This window comes from Pipistrellus hanaki (assembly GCF_964339955.1).
Source record: "Pipistrellus hanaki genome assembly, chromosome: 11".
In the NCBI taxonomy this organism is placed as follows: Eukaryota; Metazoa; Chordata; class Mammalia; order Chiroptera; family Vespertilionidae; genus Pipistrellus; species Pipistrellus hanaki.
This window is the reverse complement of record NC_140513.1, coordinates 27,387,938-27,405,838: the sequence shown is the minus strand read 5'-3', so window position 1 is coordinate 27,405,838 and position 17,901 is coordinate 27,387,938. Positions and strand designations below refer to the sequence as shown.

The 17,901-nt window shown below is 39.4% G+C and overlaps 1 protein-coding gene across 2 annotated transcripts in view; it reads left to right on the top strand.

Moving 5' to 3' along the window:
- NFX1 (nuclear transcription factor, X-box binding 1) overlaps nt 1–17,901 on the top strand; it is a 56,653-nt gene that overhangs the window by 27,507 nt on the left and 11,245 nt on the right. Inside the window, exons 10-16 of one of the 2 annotated variants that reach the window (XM_084897972.1) lie at nt 1,128–1,225; nt 4,394–4,424; nt 5,728–5,807; nt 7,177–7,285; nt 12,113–12,232; nt 14,688–14,767; nt 17,398–17,628. In XM_084897972.1, coding sequence (XP_084754098.1) covers nt 1,128–1,225; nt 4,394–4,424; nt 5,728–5,807; nt 7,177–7,285; nt 12,113–12,232; nt 14,688–14,767; nt 17,398–17,628 — 749 coding nt within the window. The remainder of the gene's footprint in view (nt 1–1,127; nt 1,226–4,393; nt 4,425–5,727; nt 5,808–7,176; nt 7,286–12,112; nt 12,233–14,687; nt 14,768–17,397; nt 17,629–17,901) is intronic. The other variant, XM_084897973.1, reaches the window with a different exon arrangement.

Below are 17,901 nucleotides of genomic sequence, written 5' to 3'. Positions count from 1 at the left end.
CTAAAATTCTAAATACACTAAAGCGTTAGCCATTTGGACCATTCAAATGTCATTCTTTATAGCGAAGTTTTCCATTTAGCTGAGGATAATACCTTCTGAGCATAATTTTAGATGGACATTTTTCAAAAATTACCTTCTTTAAACAGAGGTAACCAAAGAAAGTTTATTTCCCATTATCAACCCAGACTCATCATTTTTAAAAAACTAAATCTTTATTGTTCAGATTATTACAGATGTTCATCTTTTTTCCCCCCATAGCTCCCCTCCATCCGATTCCAACTCACCACCCCATGCCCTTATCCCCTGCCACTGTCCTCATCCATAGGTCTAAGATTTTTGACCAATTTCTTCCCACACCCCTCACACTACCTTCCCCCTGAGAATTGTCAGTCCACTCCCTTTCTATGCCCCTGATTCTATTATTCTCAGTTTATTCTGTTCATCAGATTTTTTATTGACTTGATTTTTAGATTCACTTGTTGGTAGATATGTATTTGTTGTCACTTTGTTGTTCATAATTATTATCTTTACCTTTTTCTTCCTCTTCTTTTAAAAAAAAAAATATATATATATATATATTTCTATTGATCTCAGAGAGGAAGGAGGAGAGAGAAAGAAACATCAATGATCAATGATGAGAGATAGATTTGTTCTTTCTTTTTAAAAATGTTTTTATTGATTCTTAGGAGAAATGAGAGAAAGACATTGATGAGAGAAAAACATTGATCAGCTACCTCCCTGCACTCCCCCTGCTGGGGATCGAACCCACAGCTCAGGCATATGCCTGACTGGGAATCAAACCAAAGACCTCTCAGTACATGGGACAATGCTCAACCAACTGAGCTACATGGGGCAAAACAGATCTCTTCTTTTACTTAGGCAAAGCACCATACAATCCAAAGCATATTCCAGTGACTACTGCTGGACTCTGTCCTTGCTGGAAAAGGCTCAACCTCCTGGATAAAGGGAAAATAGAGGGGGAAAGCATTGATGATATCCTTCTTCCCTCAACTCTGATTCTGGAGTTGTGGGGAACAGAGGTAGAAGACCAATGTGGCCAATGAATTTGGGAATCTGCATTGAGTAGTTGCAATTTTCATTCTTAGCTCTTTACATTTTTATTAAAGATTTCATTCATACCTGTGAAAAGCTCTGCCATGAAGGAGACTGTGGACCATGCTCTCGCACATCAGTTATTTCCTGCAGATGCTCTTTCAGAACAAAGGTAAATCCTAAAAAATGCTTAAGTTTTTGTCACCAATGCCTTTTAAATTGGTGATTATGGAAGAGGGGGTCAATCAAAATAATCTCCTTTTTACTCTTGTCCTACTACATATGATCCATTTAGTCTAGCCAGTGTATACTGACACCTTATGGTTGTGGGATAGATATCTAGGATAGAGAAGGGATTGGCAGTAAAAGCTCAAAGGCCAGTCAAGGGGATAAGGAAAGTATAGCTCAGCAAATCAAATGTGATAATGCTAGATGTTGGGAGATAACAACAATAGCACTGTTGCAACGGATTAACTAAGAAGTTAGAGGGGAAGGGGACATAGTCCACAAGATTGCCCTCACTTCTGACACCCACTGCAAGAGTTTAGACAACTGCTGAATTAGAACGGTCCATGTGACCCCCCTCAAGGTTTGATAATTCACTAGAAGGTCTCTCAGAATTCAGTGGAAGCTGTTATAGTCATTGTTACAGTATATTTCAGGGAAAGGATACATTACCATCATCCAAAGGAGGAGGCATGTAGGGCAGAGTCGGAGAAAGTACCAAATGTGAAGCTTCCACTTGTCCCCTCCCCATGGAGTTGGAACGTTGTTACTTTTTCATTATCAGTGTGTACAGTAGAGTATTGCCAATCAGGGAAGCTCCCCTAGTTTTTACTGAAGCTCCATTGTGTAAGCATGATTGACTGCCATTGTAGCTGACCTCAGTCTGCAGTCCTTCCAGAGGTCTACTGATAAAGTGTGGCCCAAAGCCCCCACCCTAAATCACATCGGTGTCTCTGGTGCGGTCATCTCCCACCCTAAGACTGTCCAGTGTGGCCATCCTGACCCTCAGTCGTATTATTAGACTAGAACCCAAGTTACTTGTGACCCAAGGCCCCAGACAAACAGTGGCACTCCTATCAGACGTGATATTGCAAGGGCTTCAATATTACCTCTCAGAAGCCAATGACGAAAGTCAGACCTCCCTTAAGGTAACAGTTCTCACTATACAACTCTTTTATAAGTTGACAAGTTTAGTCAGTGTGTCTACTTTCTACGCTGGGCAGTTTGAATTGGACTTTGTGTTATAAAAAGGGTGTCTTACCATTTTGAAATGTGGCCTTAGTGCCCATTCCTCTGTCTGCACCAGAAGAGGCAGAGAGCCTTCCTGTGGAAGTCTTTGGGTAATCAACTAGAGGAACAAACTGAATGTTGAACTATCCTGCCCTCTGGCCTACTGCTAATTTCAATGCGTGCCGGCCCTGTCCCAGCAGAGCACAGGCTGGGGTGCAGACAGAATTCTGAGCGGTTGGTTCTATTTCTTAAATACAGCCCAAAGTCTGGGTATCAGCTGACTTACAAGTGATTCTGAGGGTATAATCCATAATTGGGAGGTGCATTAATAGTTAAGCTTCAGAATAAAATAAAAAATGTAAAACCACAGTTTATATGCAAAAGTTATGTGAGCACTATGGGTTTTTGTGTGTGTGCTTTTCCTGAAAGAAACCACAGAATGCAAGGGGCAGAAAGGAGTTTTGAATGTCATGTGCAAGGCCACTTTATGCTTTGTGAATACAACTGGAAGACAGATGCTGTGATTTAGTAATCACAAATTTCGGAATGTCCAGAGGTGCTCTTTGTGACGAAGAATCACAAGCAACATTGGTTCACATGAGCTCAAAATGGTTACTGTCGATTTGCTTCTTTCTTCCTAGTAATCCTTTTTTCACTCACCTTTTTTGCTTCTCATTCACTCTATATCCTCACTTCCTCTAATAGTGGACCCCATGGCAGTAAGAGTATTCTTAAAAAGCTATGTGTAAATATTTGCAAATAAAAGTCTTATTGTAAAATTGCTATACAAGTTCACAAGTTCCTTCAATATATGAATTCTGTTCAACCCTTTGACAAAGAAGAAAAAAAATTCTTCAAAATACTGATAATCATCACCTCATTGTCCAGCCAGATTTTTCATGAATGTAGATTTTTCATGAAATGTCTTTTGTAATGGAATGACCTTTTTCATGGAAGTAAGTTTTCTAGATAAATAAAACATTTATTAAAGCTTCAAAGGTTGTTTTAATCACTTTGGTGGGAGTCTTTGAGAAATATATGGCATATATTACTGCCTCTTTACAAAGAATACTGTATTTAAGTTTTTATTAGTAATTCATATTTATTATAGAGATTTATGGGAGCTCTGCCTTTCCCTAGATAGATACCACTCCAGCATGTCATTTCCTCTGTACAGTCCAGGATTAGCCTTAACTGGAAAACTCAGGCAGTTTCATGAGTCACCTTTGCTTTATATCTCTAGAGAGCATGTAGGGAATTTTTTTGGTATCATTAAACCTAGCCAACTCGTCAATTTATCTAAAACATCTTCTGGCCAAAAGATTCAATTTCTTTGACCTCTTCTATTATCAACTCTAGTGGCTGCCCTTTTTTATTTTCAGGGTCATTTTCACTAAGAACTAATGTTTTTATCATTTTGCTTATTTCTGAGTGCAATGCAACCTGTAAATGTCATCAAAGCCAAATACAGATGTAGTTGTCGGACAGCCAGCCAGCTTCACTCTACCCCAAATGACTGACTTTTTCCCCCCGTACCAGCCTCATGCTATTCAGGATCATGCTTCCACAAAATTACATGTGATACATCTTTAGGGCTATTCACACAATGCAAACCACAGTAATAAAACTTTGAATGCCACTTTGCTACAGTCCAGCTGGGTTGTCAGTAATGTTCTTAAGTGTGTAGAGTTGTTTGCTCCTGCATTAAATGACACCAGGTTGTTACATATTTTCAATTTTTTATTTTTTTGTCTGTATGTACCCTTAATAGGCAGTTATTTCTCTTTGCTTTGCTTTGCTTACCTTTAGCAGTCCTTTCCATTTAGATTTTTAATACAGTACCTAATCTGCTATGCATTTGGAGGCCAGACCACAAAGATTGTTACAATTATATGTGCATGAAAAATTAGTAAACCTGGGGCCTTGTTGTAAGTAAAGCATATTAATATAGGAACTGGGCTAATCTTGCTGGAGATAGTGAAGTTGGTGAATAAATTGCCAGAGGAGTACAGCACATTTGGGATAAACATGTTACATTTAGCATTATACAATAGTTGTTTTGTTTCATTTATTCTTAAAGTAGTTACTTTTTCTTTTTCCATAGGAGCTTCCATGTACCAGTCTCAAAAGTGAAGGTATGACTGGAAAGGGGCATGAGGGAACTTTCTGGGGTAAAGGGAATGTTCCATAGGATTATGTATTGAAAAAGGACTTGAACAGATTCTTTTCCAAAGATACACAAATGGCCAAGTACATGAAAAAAGTTCAACATTAGGGAAATGAGCATCAAAACCACAACATAGAATCTGTTCAAGTCCTTTACCTATTTCAAATGTGTTGTTGAGTTGTAAGAGTTCTTTATATATTTTGGATCCTAGGTCTTTATGAAACATGATTTGCAAATATTTTCTCCTTTGGGTGTGGGTTGCTTTATCACTTTCTTCTTCTTCTTTCTTTTTAGTCATTTAATATAAGAGGAGGTCACAAATAAATCCTCTTTAGATCATGACAATTTTAATCTGTCCCATAAGCATAGCCACTAAAATCTTTTAGGAGAAAATATGGTAGTCAAATGGGAAGATTTTTCACTTTCTTAAAAGTGTTCCTTGATGCACAAAAGCTTTTAATACTGATGAAATCTAATTTATGGTTTTGTTGTTATTACTTGGGCTCTTAGTGTCCTACCTTTTTTGAAAGTATATCTGTAGGAAGAATTTCTTAAAATGGAAATTACCACTTAAATTTTTTTCTTTTAGAGAGAATGGAAGGGAGGGGGAGAGACAGAGAGAGAAACAGCCATGTGAGAGAGAGACATCGATTGGTTGCCTTCCACACGCACCATGACCAGGGCCAGGGATCAAACTGGCAATCAAGGTATGTGCCCTTGACTGGAATCAAAATCAGGACCTTTCAATCTTGACTCAGTCCCTGGCTATCCACTGAGTCAAACTGGCTAGGCCACTACTTAAATTTTTAATAGTTACATTTGTACTCCAAAAATTTATACTCTCACCACTAAATATGTGTGCCTTTTTTCCATACCTTTACACATACTATATATTGGTCTTTCTTTTTTCTATTTTTTTACAATCTGGCAAGTGAAAAATTGTATCTTATTTTAATATGCATTTTCACTATTAACATTTTTGCCACTTATTTACATAACTATTTTAAAAACTTTAATTGATTCTAGAGAGAGAAAGGAAGAGAGAGATTGGTAGCCTCCAACAGGCATCCTCAACAGGGAACAAACCCACAACCTGGGTATGTTCCCTGACTGGGAATTGAACCCACAACCCTTTGGAGCATGGAATGATGCTCCAAACAACTGAGCCACACTGGCCGGTGCTTATTTTCATTATTACATTTGCATTCCGCAGTCACTCAGATATTTGTTATAGCCTTTGCTTTGTTTTTCTTTTTAATTGTCCACGGCAGATGCTACATTTATGTGCGACAAGAGGTGTAACAAGAAAAGGTTGTGTGGACGGCACAAATGTAATGAGATATGCTGTGTGGTAAGTGGACCTATCATTAGTCACGATCAGATTACATTCTTTAAGGAGCTGGGCTTCTGGAAGCATCACCCATCTGGAATGCAGCCCAGATTTAGAAGTCACTGGACGGGACCCCCTGAGCAGGAGTCAGAGAGCTGCCCAGTGAAGCTCCCTCAGTCGGGTTAAAATGTCAGTCAGTGGCAACATGGAGAAAGAAAAATACGAAAGACAGAGGCCTCAGGCCCCTGAGCTCCAGACTGCTAGATGAGCAGTTCTCCACGAGAGGTTGTGTGTTATCCCAGCACATAGACTGGCCTGTGCTTAGTAATTTGGGCTTGCAAGTTTCATATATTCCTTGGGTCAAGTTAGAAGGAAAAATGTGTTGAAAGAGCAAGTTTTAGTTATCTGTAATATTCACTTCTGTGGAACTAAATAAAGAAAGCACTTCCTGGCAGTCAAATAGCACAATTCCAATAGCAAGGTAATACACATGTACACACTTACACATATATGTGTATGTGTGTATATATATAAAATACATAATTGTTGTTTTAAATTTTATTGACATGGTGAAGAATAATGAATTTGTACAGTATATCAAGACTTATTTATAAGCTAGTGTTTAAAGGCTTAAAGACTTATTGTTACTGAAAATTTTACAAAAGCAGAAAGATATATTACTCCTATATATATCCAATATCCAACTTTAGTGACTATCAGCTTATGATTAATCTTGTTTCAAACAAATCTCTACTAACTCCACATCCCTTGAGTGTTTTGAAGCTAAACTCAGACATCATTTCATCCATAAAGATGGAGAGCTTCTATTATTACTACTAGAGGCCTAGTGCTCAAATTTGTGCATGGGTGGAGTCCGTTGGCCTGGCTACTGATCAAGGGCCCGTCTCACCCAGTCCCAATTGGGGCCTGGGAAGATGGGGGGGACAACAGGAACGCACTGACCACCAGGGGACAGCTCCTGCATTGAGCATCTTCCCCCTGGTGGTCAGTGTGTGTCATAGCGATGGTCGCTTAGGCTTTTATATACATATAGACTAGTAGCCCTGTGACCAATCTGTGCGCCAGTAGCTCTCTGCCACCCTCCTGTAGTTCTCCACCCTCTGCCCGCCTTCCTCTAGCTCTCCCCTTCTCCCCCTTCATAGCTTGCTGCCCTGCCCCCTGCTGTAGCTTTGTGCTGCCTGATTGTAGTTTGCTGCTCCACCCTCCTGCAGATTCATGATCTGGTTGTTACTTGGTTGGTTGTTATGTCTCAATGTGTAACGGATGATTAGCATAGTCCTCTCTTATTATATAGGATTATTATTATTAATCTTGTTTATGATAAACAAAATAGAGATAATTTTGTAAACAAATATAATCCTCTTCCTAGGATAAGGAGCACAAATGTCCTTTGATTTGTGGGAGGAAACTCCGTTGTGGCCTTCATAGATGTGAAGAACCTTGTCATCGTGGGAACTGCCAGACATGCTGGCAAGCCAGTGAGTGTCCACACTGTATACTTTATTATAAGAATTTTTCTAGGAATTTAGGTATAATGTATTCTGAGAGAATTATATGCTTAGAGTGGTATGAATTACTAACCTAATAAGTCTTATTAATATTTCAGATATATTAAATTTTTTAAAAACATTATTCCGTGCCCTAGCCAGTTTTACTCAGTGTGTAGAGAGGCAGCCTGTAGACCAAAGGGTTCGATTCCGGTCAAGGGCACATACCTTGGCTGCAAGCTCCTTCCTGGCCCCGGCCAAGGTCAGGGCTTGTGCAGGAGGCAACCAATTAATATGTTTCTCTCACATTAATGTTTCTCTCTGTCTTTCCCTCTCTCTTCCACTCTCCCTAAAAAGAAAATCAATGGAAAAATATCCTTGAGTAAGGATTAACAAAACAAAAAAAGTAATAAAAGTAGAAAAGACTTCAAGAAAAAAAAAAGTTATTTGTAATGCTATATTGTTCCTAAATGTATGAAACGTGGGATATAGGCAATGGTTCATTAATGGGTACCTCTCTTACTACCTGCTTCTTAAATATTATAGCCCTAGCTGGTTTGGCTCAGTGGACAGAGCGCTGGACTGCAGACTAGAAGGGTTCCGTCAAGGGCACATGTGTGGGTTGTGGGCTCAGTCCCCAGTATGGGGCCTGCAGGAGGCAACTGATCAATGATTCTCTCATTATTGATGTTTTTATCTCTTTCTCCCTCTCCCTTCCTCTCTGAAATAAAAAAAATATATTTTTTTAAAATAAATAAATAAATATTATAGACCCAGGTTCTGTCCTTAGCATTTTGTCTTTCTATCAACGATTTTCAATCTTTTTCATTTCATGGCCCACATAAGTTAATTACTAAAATTCTGCAGTACACCAAGAAATGTATTATATTTTTTGCCGATCTGACAAAAAATATAGGTATAATTTTGATTGATTTACATACACGCACAAATGTAGTTACCTACGCTTTTTGCTCCAAAGTGACATTTTAAAAAATCAGGTGTCTATACTTGTGTATAAGGATTTCTGATACCAACAGTTAACCAATCAGATGCAACCTTATGCTATGTTACCAATAAGATGCAACTGTATTATTGACCTATATAATATATTTATGATTTAGGACAGGACATTCACACTGGACAACTATTGTTGTATTGGCTCTTGTCATTTTATTATTTGACAGTAAGGGAAAAGAGGTCAATGTCCCTGTCTAAATAGTCAGGTATTGCATGTTTTAAAAAATTTTGCAGCATACTGGTTGAAAATACTGCTCTATATTATTAGCAGCAGTTTGCAAACTTTTTTGGCCATAAGACTTATTTGCATTCTTAAAAATTACTGAGAACCCTAAAGAATTCTTTTTATGTGAGTTATAGTTATCCACGTTTATTATTTTATCATATGAGGAGCTAAAACAGATTTTTAAAATATTGACTTATTCATTTTTTTTAATTGTAGTTACCATTGTGTGTTAACATAAATAACAATTTTTTTAAAACTATATTTTCAAAAAAATTAGAAGAGTATATGCTTGATTAATAGAAAATAACGGATTCTCATATCTGCTTCTATATCAGTCTGTTGTAATATAGTTGAGGCATATGGGGGGGAAATCCAGCTTCACACAGCTAGTTGAAGAAAGAATTGAGTATTTTAAAACTTTTACAGATAATTGTGGGTATTCTTTTTTGATATTACACCAAAACTTCATTTCAGAAAGTACTTAAGTCAGAATTTTTGTTTTTAGTCTTGGTCACATTAAAATTCATTGGGTTTTCTTATATTTTGAATGTATCTTTTACCCATGCATGATTTTACAATGTCATACATTGATCATTTGGAAAATAGTTGTCACTGGGTTATGCATATCTTTGAAGTTTGATAGATTTTGTGTTATACTATTAAAAACTTACTGCTATAATTACCATAAGACTCTTAGGAAAAGTATTAGAAAGTTGTCAAGCTTATCATAGTGATAATTACATATTTTCAAATATTCTATTTTTATTTAAAGCTTGAATCTTATCATTGGCAGCAGTCATTTTTCTTAGTGACAGGCTCACTTTGTTCGTTTTTTATAAAATATCTGCTACACACCCAAGTCTGAATAACCATAGTTTGTCAATCATTGTTTCAAGTAAAAATGGTATTTTGTACAAATGAAAAGTTAATTTAGCTCACAATTCAGAGAAGTGCAATTCTTCAGAAAACAACCCATTTTTTGTTTGTTTTAAATCCTCACCTAAGGACATGTTTTTATTGATTTTAGAGAGAGGAAGGTAGAGAGAGAGTCGCACACACATATTGATGTGAGAGAGAACTATCGATTTTGACCTTCCTGTACTTCCCCAACCAGGGATTGAACCTACCATGTAGGTATTTGACCCCGAATGGGAATCAACCAGCAACCTTTTGGTATGTGGAACGATGCTCCAACCAACCGAGCACCTGGCCAGAGCACAGCAGAGTTGTTCGTGTGCTGCAAAAGCGCATTATATGCAGATTCTCCATTTTATTCCACAGAATATTAAAAAGATACAAATTCAAGATTCAAGGGTGGTTTTTTGTTTTTTGGGTTTTTTGCTGCTTCATCAAAGACTTTCCTTAAGTGAAACTAACATTTTTATATTTACTCTTAAGTACTTGGCAGTGAAAAATACAATGATTACAGTTTGATCCTACTGCCTTGATTTGCATTAAGGCCCTGGCAGGTTTTTTTTTTGTTTTTGCACCAATATAGTAGAAAAAGTAAATAATGTCTTAGTATTATTATGAAAATAATTTTGACCTCGTGGACTTATTGAAAGGCTCTCAGGGATCCCTAGATATCAACAGAGCACTTTTAGAACTGCTGCGTTAAAAGATTGGCCTAAGTCTAGCCTGGTATGCCTCAGTGGTTGAGCGTTGATCCAGGAACCAAGAGGTCACTGGTTCAATTCCCAGTCAGGGCACATGCCAGGTTTGCAGGCTTAGTCCCCGGTAGGGGAATGTGCAGGAGGCAGCTGATCAATAATTCTCTCTTACTGATGTTTCTCTCTCTCAGTCCCTCTCCCTTCCTCTCTGAAATCAATAAAGATAAAAGATTGGCCTCAGTCAGATTTCCCATAATATGTCTTCTTTAGAATGCTAGGCTTGTCTCATTTCAAAAAGGAATTGAGTCAGTGCTTTGTTACAGATCACACACATGGAGTTCTACAGAAAAACATACATGGCCCCTTTACCGAGGTATTTCACATATCAGCTCATCCTTACAATAATCTGTTTGAGTGGATAGATAATAGTTTGATATCCTCATTTGACAAAAAAAAAAAAAGCTTAGAGGGACTTGCCTGCAGTCCCTGAGCAAATAAATAATAGGTGTAGGACTAGGTGCCTAAGTCTCCTGACTGTTTTTACAGGGCTCTTTCTACCACATCATCTAATCTTTGCAGAGCTTGCTAGAGAGTGTTGACTATACAAGAGCAGTGGGCGGGGGATCCGAGAGGTCCCTAGTTGAGATCATAATCCAGTGCCCTAGTTGAGAACCATAGCCAAGGGCCTGGCCTCTATCAAGACCCAGAGTGGGAGAACTGGTTCCCCTTGGATCTATGGGTTAAGTGGGCTGCTTAGAGCTGTCCCATGTGAACTCTCATTTTTACTTGGTTTATGAACTGTGCCTAATAAACTCACAATGTAGCTCTGTGCTTCCTTTCAACTTTATATGTCAAGCACCATAGATGCTGATGATATTATGAGAATTTTTTTAATTGCTTCAGTGGCTCTCTGAGGTTTATATTCAAACTAGGGACCTGTTGCAGGAATATTCCTGCAAGACTTCCGGCGGGCTTCCTTCCCGCCACTGCCACCTCTCCCACCCCCCACCTCTCCTGCTGGGGCAGGGCGGGCACGCCTCGCCCTGCATGCCTGACCTGCTGTGCCTGCTGCTGCTGCCTCCACCGCCACCATTGCACACCTCGTCCCGCATGCACTGCCAGTGCTTTCCCTCCAGCGGCCGCAGCCACCTTGCTTTCCACTTTCCCTCCCTCTTCCTTCTATGCTGTCTTCAGTCTTCACTCCTCCCTCCCTCCATGTATGCACATTAACTGCCATCTTTGTTGTTTTAATTTGCATATCCATTCTGATTGGCTGGTGGGCGTGGTTTGTGTAGCAGAGTGGTGGTTAATTGCATATACTCTGTTATTAGGTTAGATGTATATTTTTGTATGTTGGTTACTGTGGCTCTCAATCTCTATCATTTTCCTAACCAAAAGAGTTGTACCTTTAGTGGAAGTCTCATGTTCTCCCAAAAAGAGATGGCCTATAGATCTGTTATTTATAAAATACATAAAAAACCGTCTATGGTCTTAGAGTTCATTGTAGATAAAAACAAAACACGTTATATCTGTCTGCTCCACACTTTTTACAAAATAAAAACTTAAAAAATAAAAAGTAGCCTAGCCCTAGCCAGTTTTGCTCAGTGGATAGAGCATCGGCCTATGGACTGAAGGGTCCCAGGTTCGATTCCGTCAAGGGCATGTACCTCAGTTGCAGGCTCCCGGCCCTGGTTTGGGGCATGAGGGAGGCAACCAATAAATGTGTCTCTCTTGCATTATTGCTTCTCTCTCTCTCCCTCTCCCTTCCACTGTCTTTAAAAATCAATGGAAAAAATATTTTTGGGTGAGGATTAAAAAAAAAAAAAAAGCAGCCTATTCTCTAGAAATATAAGCCCCTCAGAAAAGAAAAAAAAGTGTGTGTGTGTGTGTGTGTATGTGTAAAATATGTGTGTGCTCATCCCAAACTCATGAAGGGTTATTTTGTTTCACCCGCTGCTTCACCAGGTTTTGATGAATTATCCTGCCACTGTGGTGCATCAGTGATCTACCCTCCAGTTCCCTGTGGTACCAGGCCCCCTGAGTGTACCCAAACCTGTGCCAGAATCCATGATTGTGACCATCCAGGTGGGTCCCATCCCCTTGCCTCCACACCTACAGCCTTCTCTCACCATGTCATTTAGAATGTTGCGTGATGGTCTTCACTGTTCTGAGAGCATGCTGTCTGTGATGGCACCCCTCACCCCCACAGTTGCTCAGAGGCTGCGTCTGTGAAGATGGGTCTGATATTGGAGCCACAGTTGGAATCATAGTGCCCTCCTCTGCTTTGCTCTGTTGATGTCAAACACACCTGAAAGGCCAAGAGAAGCCCTCACTGGTCTTGTCTTTCAGGACATTTTTTTTTTCTTTCCTCTTGGCCTCCACTTTTGGTGCATATTTTAAAGTTGAGCATTTTTTTACAAAATTAAAAGTGACTTGAGTTTTGTTGTTATAGAAGCAATGTATGTCTAATATATAAATAGAAAGAAAAAAGAGATAAAGTCAAAGGATTGAAATATCATTTATGTCTTCTTTTAGGAATTAAACTTAGTGTGTATTTTTGGGAATCTTTTTTTATGGGCAAAATATATATTTGGTTTTTTCCCCTAAAATAAAGGTGGGATTCTTCTGAACTCTCTCTTTTTCTCTCTTTTTTTTTCTTTTTTCTTTTTCTTTCTTTTTTTTTTTTTTAACTCACCAAGGATATTTTTTCCCATTGATTTTTATTTATTTATTTTTTTAATATATTTTTATTGATTTTGTACAGAGAGGAAGGGAGAGAGATAGAGAGTTAGAAATATCGATGAGAGAGAGTCATCGATCAGCTGCCTCTTGCACACCCCCCACTGGGGATATGCCCGCAACCGAGGCACATGCCCTTGACCGGAATCGAACCCGGGACCCTTCAGTCCCCAAGCCATTGAGCCAAACCGGTCTCGGCTCCCATTGATCTTTAGAGAGAGAGTGAAAGGGAAGGAGGAGGGGAGGGAAGGGGAGAGAGAAAGAGACTCTGGTTATTTTCCACATGTCCCAACCAGGGCTGGGATTGAATCTGCAACTGACGTACATACTGTGTCCTTGACAGGGAATCAGACCCAAAACTCCCAGTCCACAGGCTGATACTCTAACTGACTAGGGTTGAACTTAACTCATTTTAACTAGCATTTCCCCTCTTATTGTAATTTTAGCCTTTCTCCTTATCAATGAATATTTCTTACAAATAGATTTGTCAATGGCTGTGGATTGTACTGTTGCATAGATGGACTGTAACTTATGTTGCTGGGCATTTAAACTGTTTCCAGTTTTTCTCTAATAGTCTGCTGCAGCTACTTATCACTCCCAATTTTTTCATATCTATTTAGTCTTGTTAGTGGCGGTTCTCAACCTGTGGGTTGCGACCCCTTTCACAGGGGTCGCCTAAGACTGTCGGAAAACACAGATATCTACATTACGATTCATAACAGTAGCAAAATTACAGTTATGAAGTAGCAATGAAAATAATTTTATGGTTGGGGAACTGTATTAAAGGGTCTCAGCATTAGGAAGGTTGAGAACCACTGCTCTAGGACCATATCAGGTCCATCATTTCATTTAACCAAGTCCCAGAGGCAAACCTGAAATTACTCGGATCATCAGATGTAATACTTACAGTAACTCTGGCCATCTGATTTATACTGACAATTAGACAACTAGCTCTCAATTTTTAAGTTAATAGAATAAAACGGAATTAACTAAATTCTGTATTTTATTTTTCCATCACTATTTATCCTTCCATCTACCAGTAAGTTCTTTTTGAAGTGAAAAGTTTCTTCCCTAAGGATCTTAGGAAGGCCCTCCCAGCTTAGTTTACAACAGCATGAAGTAAATGCTCAAGCCAGTACTCACCCACTTCTCCTTTTCACTCATTTGCAGATGTTACAGTTGAAGTCCAAAGCCTGTTGGTTAATGTCCATAGTATGAGCTTAACCATTTGTGAATTTTGTTTTAGCTTGCTTTTGTTCAGCATTCCTTTTAACTTTTTTTTGAGTGATTGTCGTATATCTAGCACTCTGTGAGACACAGAGGGAGATTTAGAGGAAGAAAAAATATCCCATGACCTTGAGGTTCTTATATGCTTCCTGAGAGAAAGAGGATGACACAACTAACCATTGCATGAAGATGGGCCAGATAATATGGCAGCAAGCCATCCACTTAAGAACCAAGACATGGGGGGCTGTAAGAAAGCTCAGGGCAGGGTGTGGCCAGCGAGGGAAGGCTTTGTTGTAGGAAATGAGTTTGGATGAACTGCCTGTTATAGGCAGCAAGAAAATTGAAAGGGGTCAGCGGAAGCATGGTAGGTGGATGAGCAACAAAGATGTCTGAGCAGAAGTGAGCAGCTGCTGTGTAAGGTAGAGCCAAAAGAATAAGTAGAATGGACAGACCATGGGGCTGTGCTAAATACTCCAAGTGTAAAAGTCCCCTGTCTACGCCATTACAACATGTATAATAATTTATGTGGCTTTATTTAAACACTATTTCTAATTTTACCTTTCTCTTTCTATAGTATATCATTCTTGTCACAGTGAAGAGAAGTGTCCCCCTTGTACTTTCCTAACTCAGAAATGGTGCATGGGCAAACATGAGGTAAGTTTATTCTGTCATGTTCATTATTCCATCCAGACATTTATTTTTATTAAATCACTTTGAGTTGTTAGTCTCATTTTTTCTCAAAATTAATACACCCAAAAAGTAGAAGTTTGCTATTGACATGTAAAAAAAAATTAAAAAAAAAAAAATTTAAGGTATGCCCTAGCTCTGTGGTCGGCAAACTGTGGCTCGCAAGCCACATGCGGCTCTTTGGCCCCTTGAGTGTGGCTCTTCCACAAAATACCACGGCCTGGGCGAGTCTATTTTGAAGAAGTGGCATTAGAAGAAGTTTAAGTTTAAAAAATTTGGCTCTCAAAAGAAATTTCAATCGTTGTACTGTTGATATTTGGCTCTGTTGCTAATGAATTTGCCATCCACTGCTCTAGCTGGTTTGGCTTAGTGGATATAGTGTCAGCCTGCAGACTGGAGGATCCCGGGTTCGATTCCAGTCAAGGGCGTGTACCTTGGTAGCAGGTTCCCCAGCCCTGGTTGGGATCTGTGCAGGAGGCAACCAATCGATGTGTCTCTCTCACATCAATGTTTCTCTCTCTCTCTCCCTCTTCCTTCCACTTTCTATAAATCAATGGAAAAATATTCTCTGTTGAGGATTAACAGTAAAAAATATAAAGGTAAAAGGAAAAAGAAAAAAAAAAGTAAATTAAGGTATACTTTGCGTAACTATATACTACACATACACATACACACACACACACACACACACACACGGAAATAACACTCTAAATGGTAATGAGAATATAGCCAAGTCATTAGGGGAGGGGACAACAGAGGGCACTTAATGTGCAAAAGTTATCTCCAGCGCCGTGGTAGTCGAGTAGGTAAGTGTTTAATGATCAGGAACTACAATCTACCAAAATACTGATTCCAAAGTGTTACAAGCATGTACATCCTAAACTTCAGAGACCTCTTCAAGAGTAATAATTATGTGTCACTGGAGTCAAAGTATGTTTTTCATTTTGAGAGTTTTTGAAAAAATTTGAGTGATTATATAAAGGTAACCTTTGGTTCCATAGGAATACAATTCCTGCATCGTTTTCCTGGAGTGGGGAATCCCAGAAGGAGGCAATTTCTAAGAAAAAATGAGTTGAGGGTTACAATGGCTGATTAACTTAATTTTTTAAATGACAGAGTTGTCTAACGTTGTGGAGACTGTGAGTTAGGAGATATGAGGAGAGTTGAGTATTTAATTACACATAACAGTCCTGCCTTGGCCAGGTAATTCAGTTGGTTAGAATGTTGTCCCAATATGCCAAAGTTGTGGGTTTGATTCCCTGGTCAAGGCACATACAAGAATCAGCCAGTGGCCGAAGCAGGTTTGGCTTAGTGGTAGAGCATCGGTCTGCGGACTGAAGGGTCCCGGGTTCGATTGCGGTCAAGGGCATGTACCTTGGTTGCGGGCATATCCCCAGTAGGGGGTGTGCAAGAGGCAGCTGATCGATGATTCTCTCTCATTGATGTTTCTAACTCTCTATCCCTCTCTCTTCCTCTCTGTAAAAAATCAATAAAATATATTAAAAAAAAAAAAAAGATCCATCTTTAAAAAAAAATCAATAAAATATATATTTTTTTAAAAAGAATCAACCAATGAATGCATAAATAAGTGGAACAACAAATCTCAATATCTCTCTCTCTTCTTCTATCTCTCTCTTTCTCTTTCTCTTTCTCTTTCTCTTTCTCTTCCTCTTCCTCTTTCTCTTCCAAATCAGTAAAAACACAACAAACAGCCCTGCCAGCAGCTTGAGCCCATGGGTGTCAGTGCCCCAGCTCTCAGGATTTGTCTGTCAACGTAGTGCCCTAGAGAAAAGATTGTCTGATCCCCCAGTTGGTCATAGCATTTGAGATATTCCTAGTTATGTGGCTTCACATGCTTATTACTCACCTTGGGAAGTTTATATCTCAAATCACACCTGGCCGTTCCCACATATCCTTTTGGGTCCTAACAAGCATTAAATAAGGTTCATATTTGTTTTTTAGCTTAACTTTCTGACTTTGAAAAGTTGCCTAATTGTTTTCAGATAAAAATTACTTTTTGAAGAAAATGTTCTTGCCCAGCCAGCATGGTTCAGTGGTTGAGTGTCGACCTGTGAATCATGCGTGGGTTATGAGCTTGATCCACAGTGTGGGGCATGCAGAAGACAGCTTTCTCTTCATCATTTATGTTTCTATCTCTCCTTCCCTCTGAAAACAATAAAAATGTATCTACACTAATAAAAGAGAAAGATGCAAATTGACCTTACCTTTGCAATGCCTACCAGCCAATCAGAAGTGATTATGCAGATTAACCAACAAAGATGGCAGGTTAATTTGCATACTCAGGCTGTTAGTGGCCGGGGGCAGAGCCGGATGCTTGTGTCATTGCCATGGCACCGCCCAAGGGGCTCAGAGTTGGAGCAAAGGTGACTCCAGCCAAATAAGGGCAGTGCTGGCAGCCAGGGGAAGGAAGGCCCATTCTTGCATGAATCTTCGTGCATCGGGCCTCTAGTTTTTTTTTATAAAAGAAAGAAAAAATGTTCTTTTTGAAAGTTTAAAAATGTTTAGATAGAAAGTTAAAACTCACCCCAAATCCCACATGGAGATGAAAAAAATCTGACTACTTCCTTCTCTCCTAGTTACGAAGCAACATCCCGTGTCACCTGGTGGATATCTCTTGCGGATTACCCTGCAGTGCTGCGCTACCGTGTGGAATGCACAGGTGTCAGAGACTCTGTCACAAAGGAGAGTGTCTTGTGGATGAGGCTTGCAAGCAGCCCTGCACCACCCCCAGAGCTGACTGTGGCCACCCATGCATGGCACCCTGCCACCTCAGCTCCCCCTGCCCTGTGACTGCTTGCAAAGCCAAGGTGTGTATTCCTGGCTTCAGTTTCGGTACAGACTCTGGTTCTCAGGCTGCTAATGAGTCTAGAACTGCCTGTGGCGGCACCTGGGCATGCATCCTTATCAGAGGTCATAGGTTGCAAGAAACTTCAAGTTAAGTTAGCAAGAGAAAGGTGGATTAAATTCATAGATTTGTGTCAGCCAACCTTTAGATGGCCTTTTAAATATATAAGTGTCTGTTTTGTGCAAGATGTTTTACTAGGTGTTGGGACTATACCAGTGAATGGGAGACACATGGC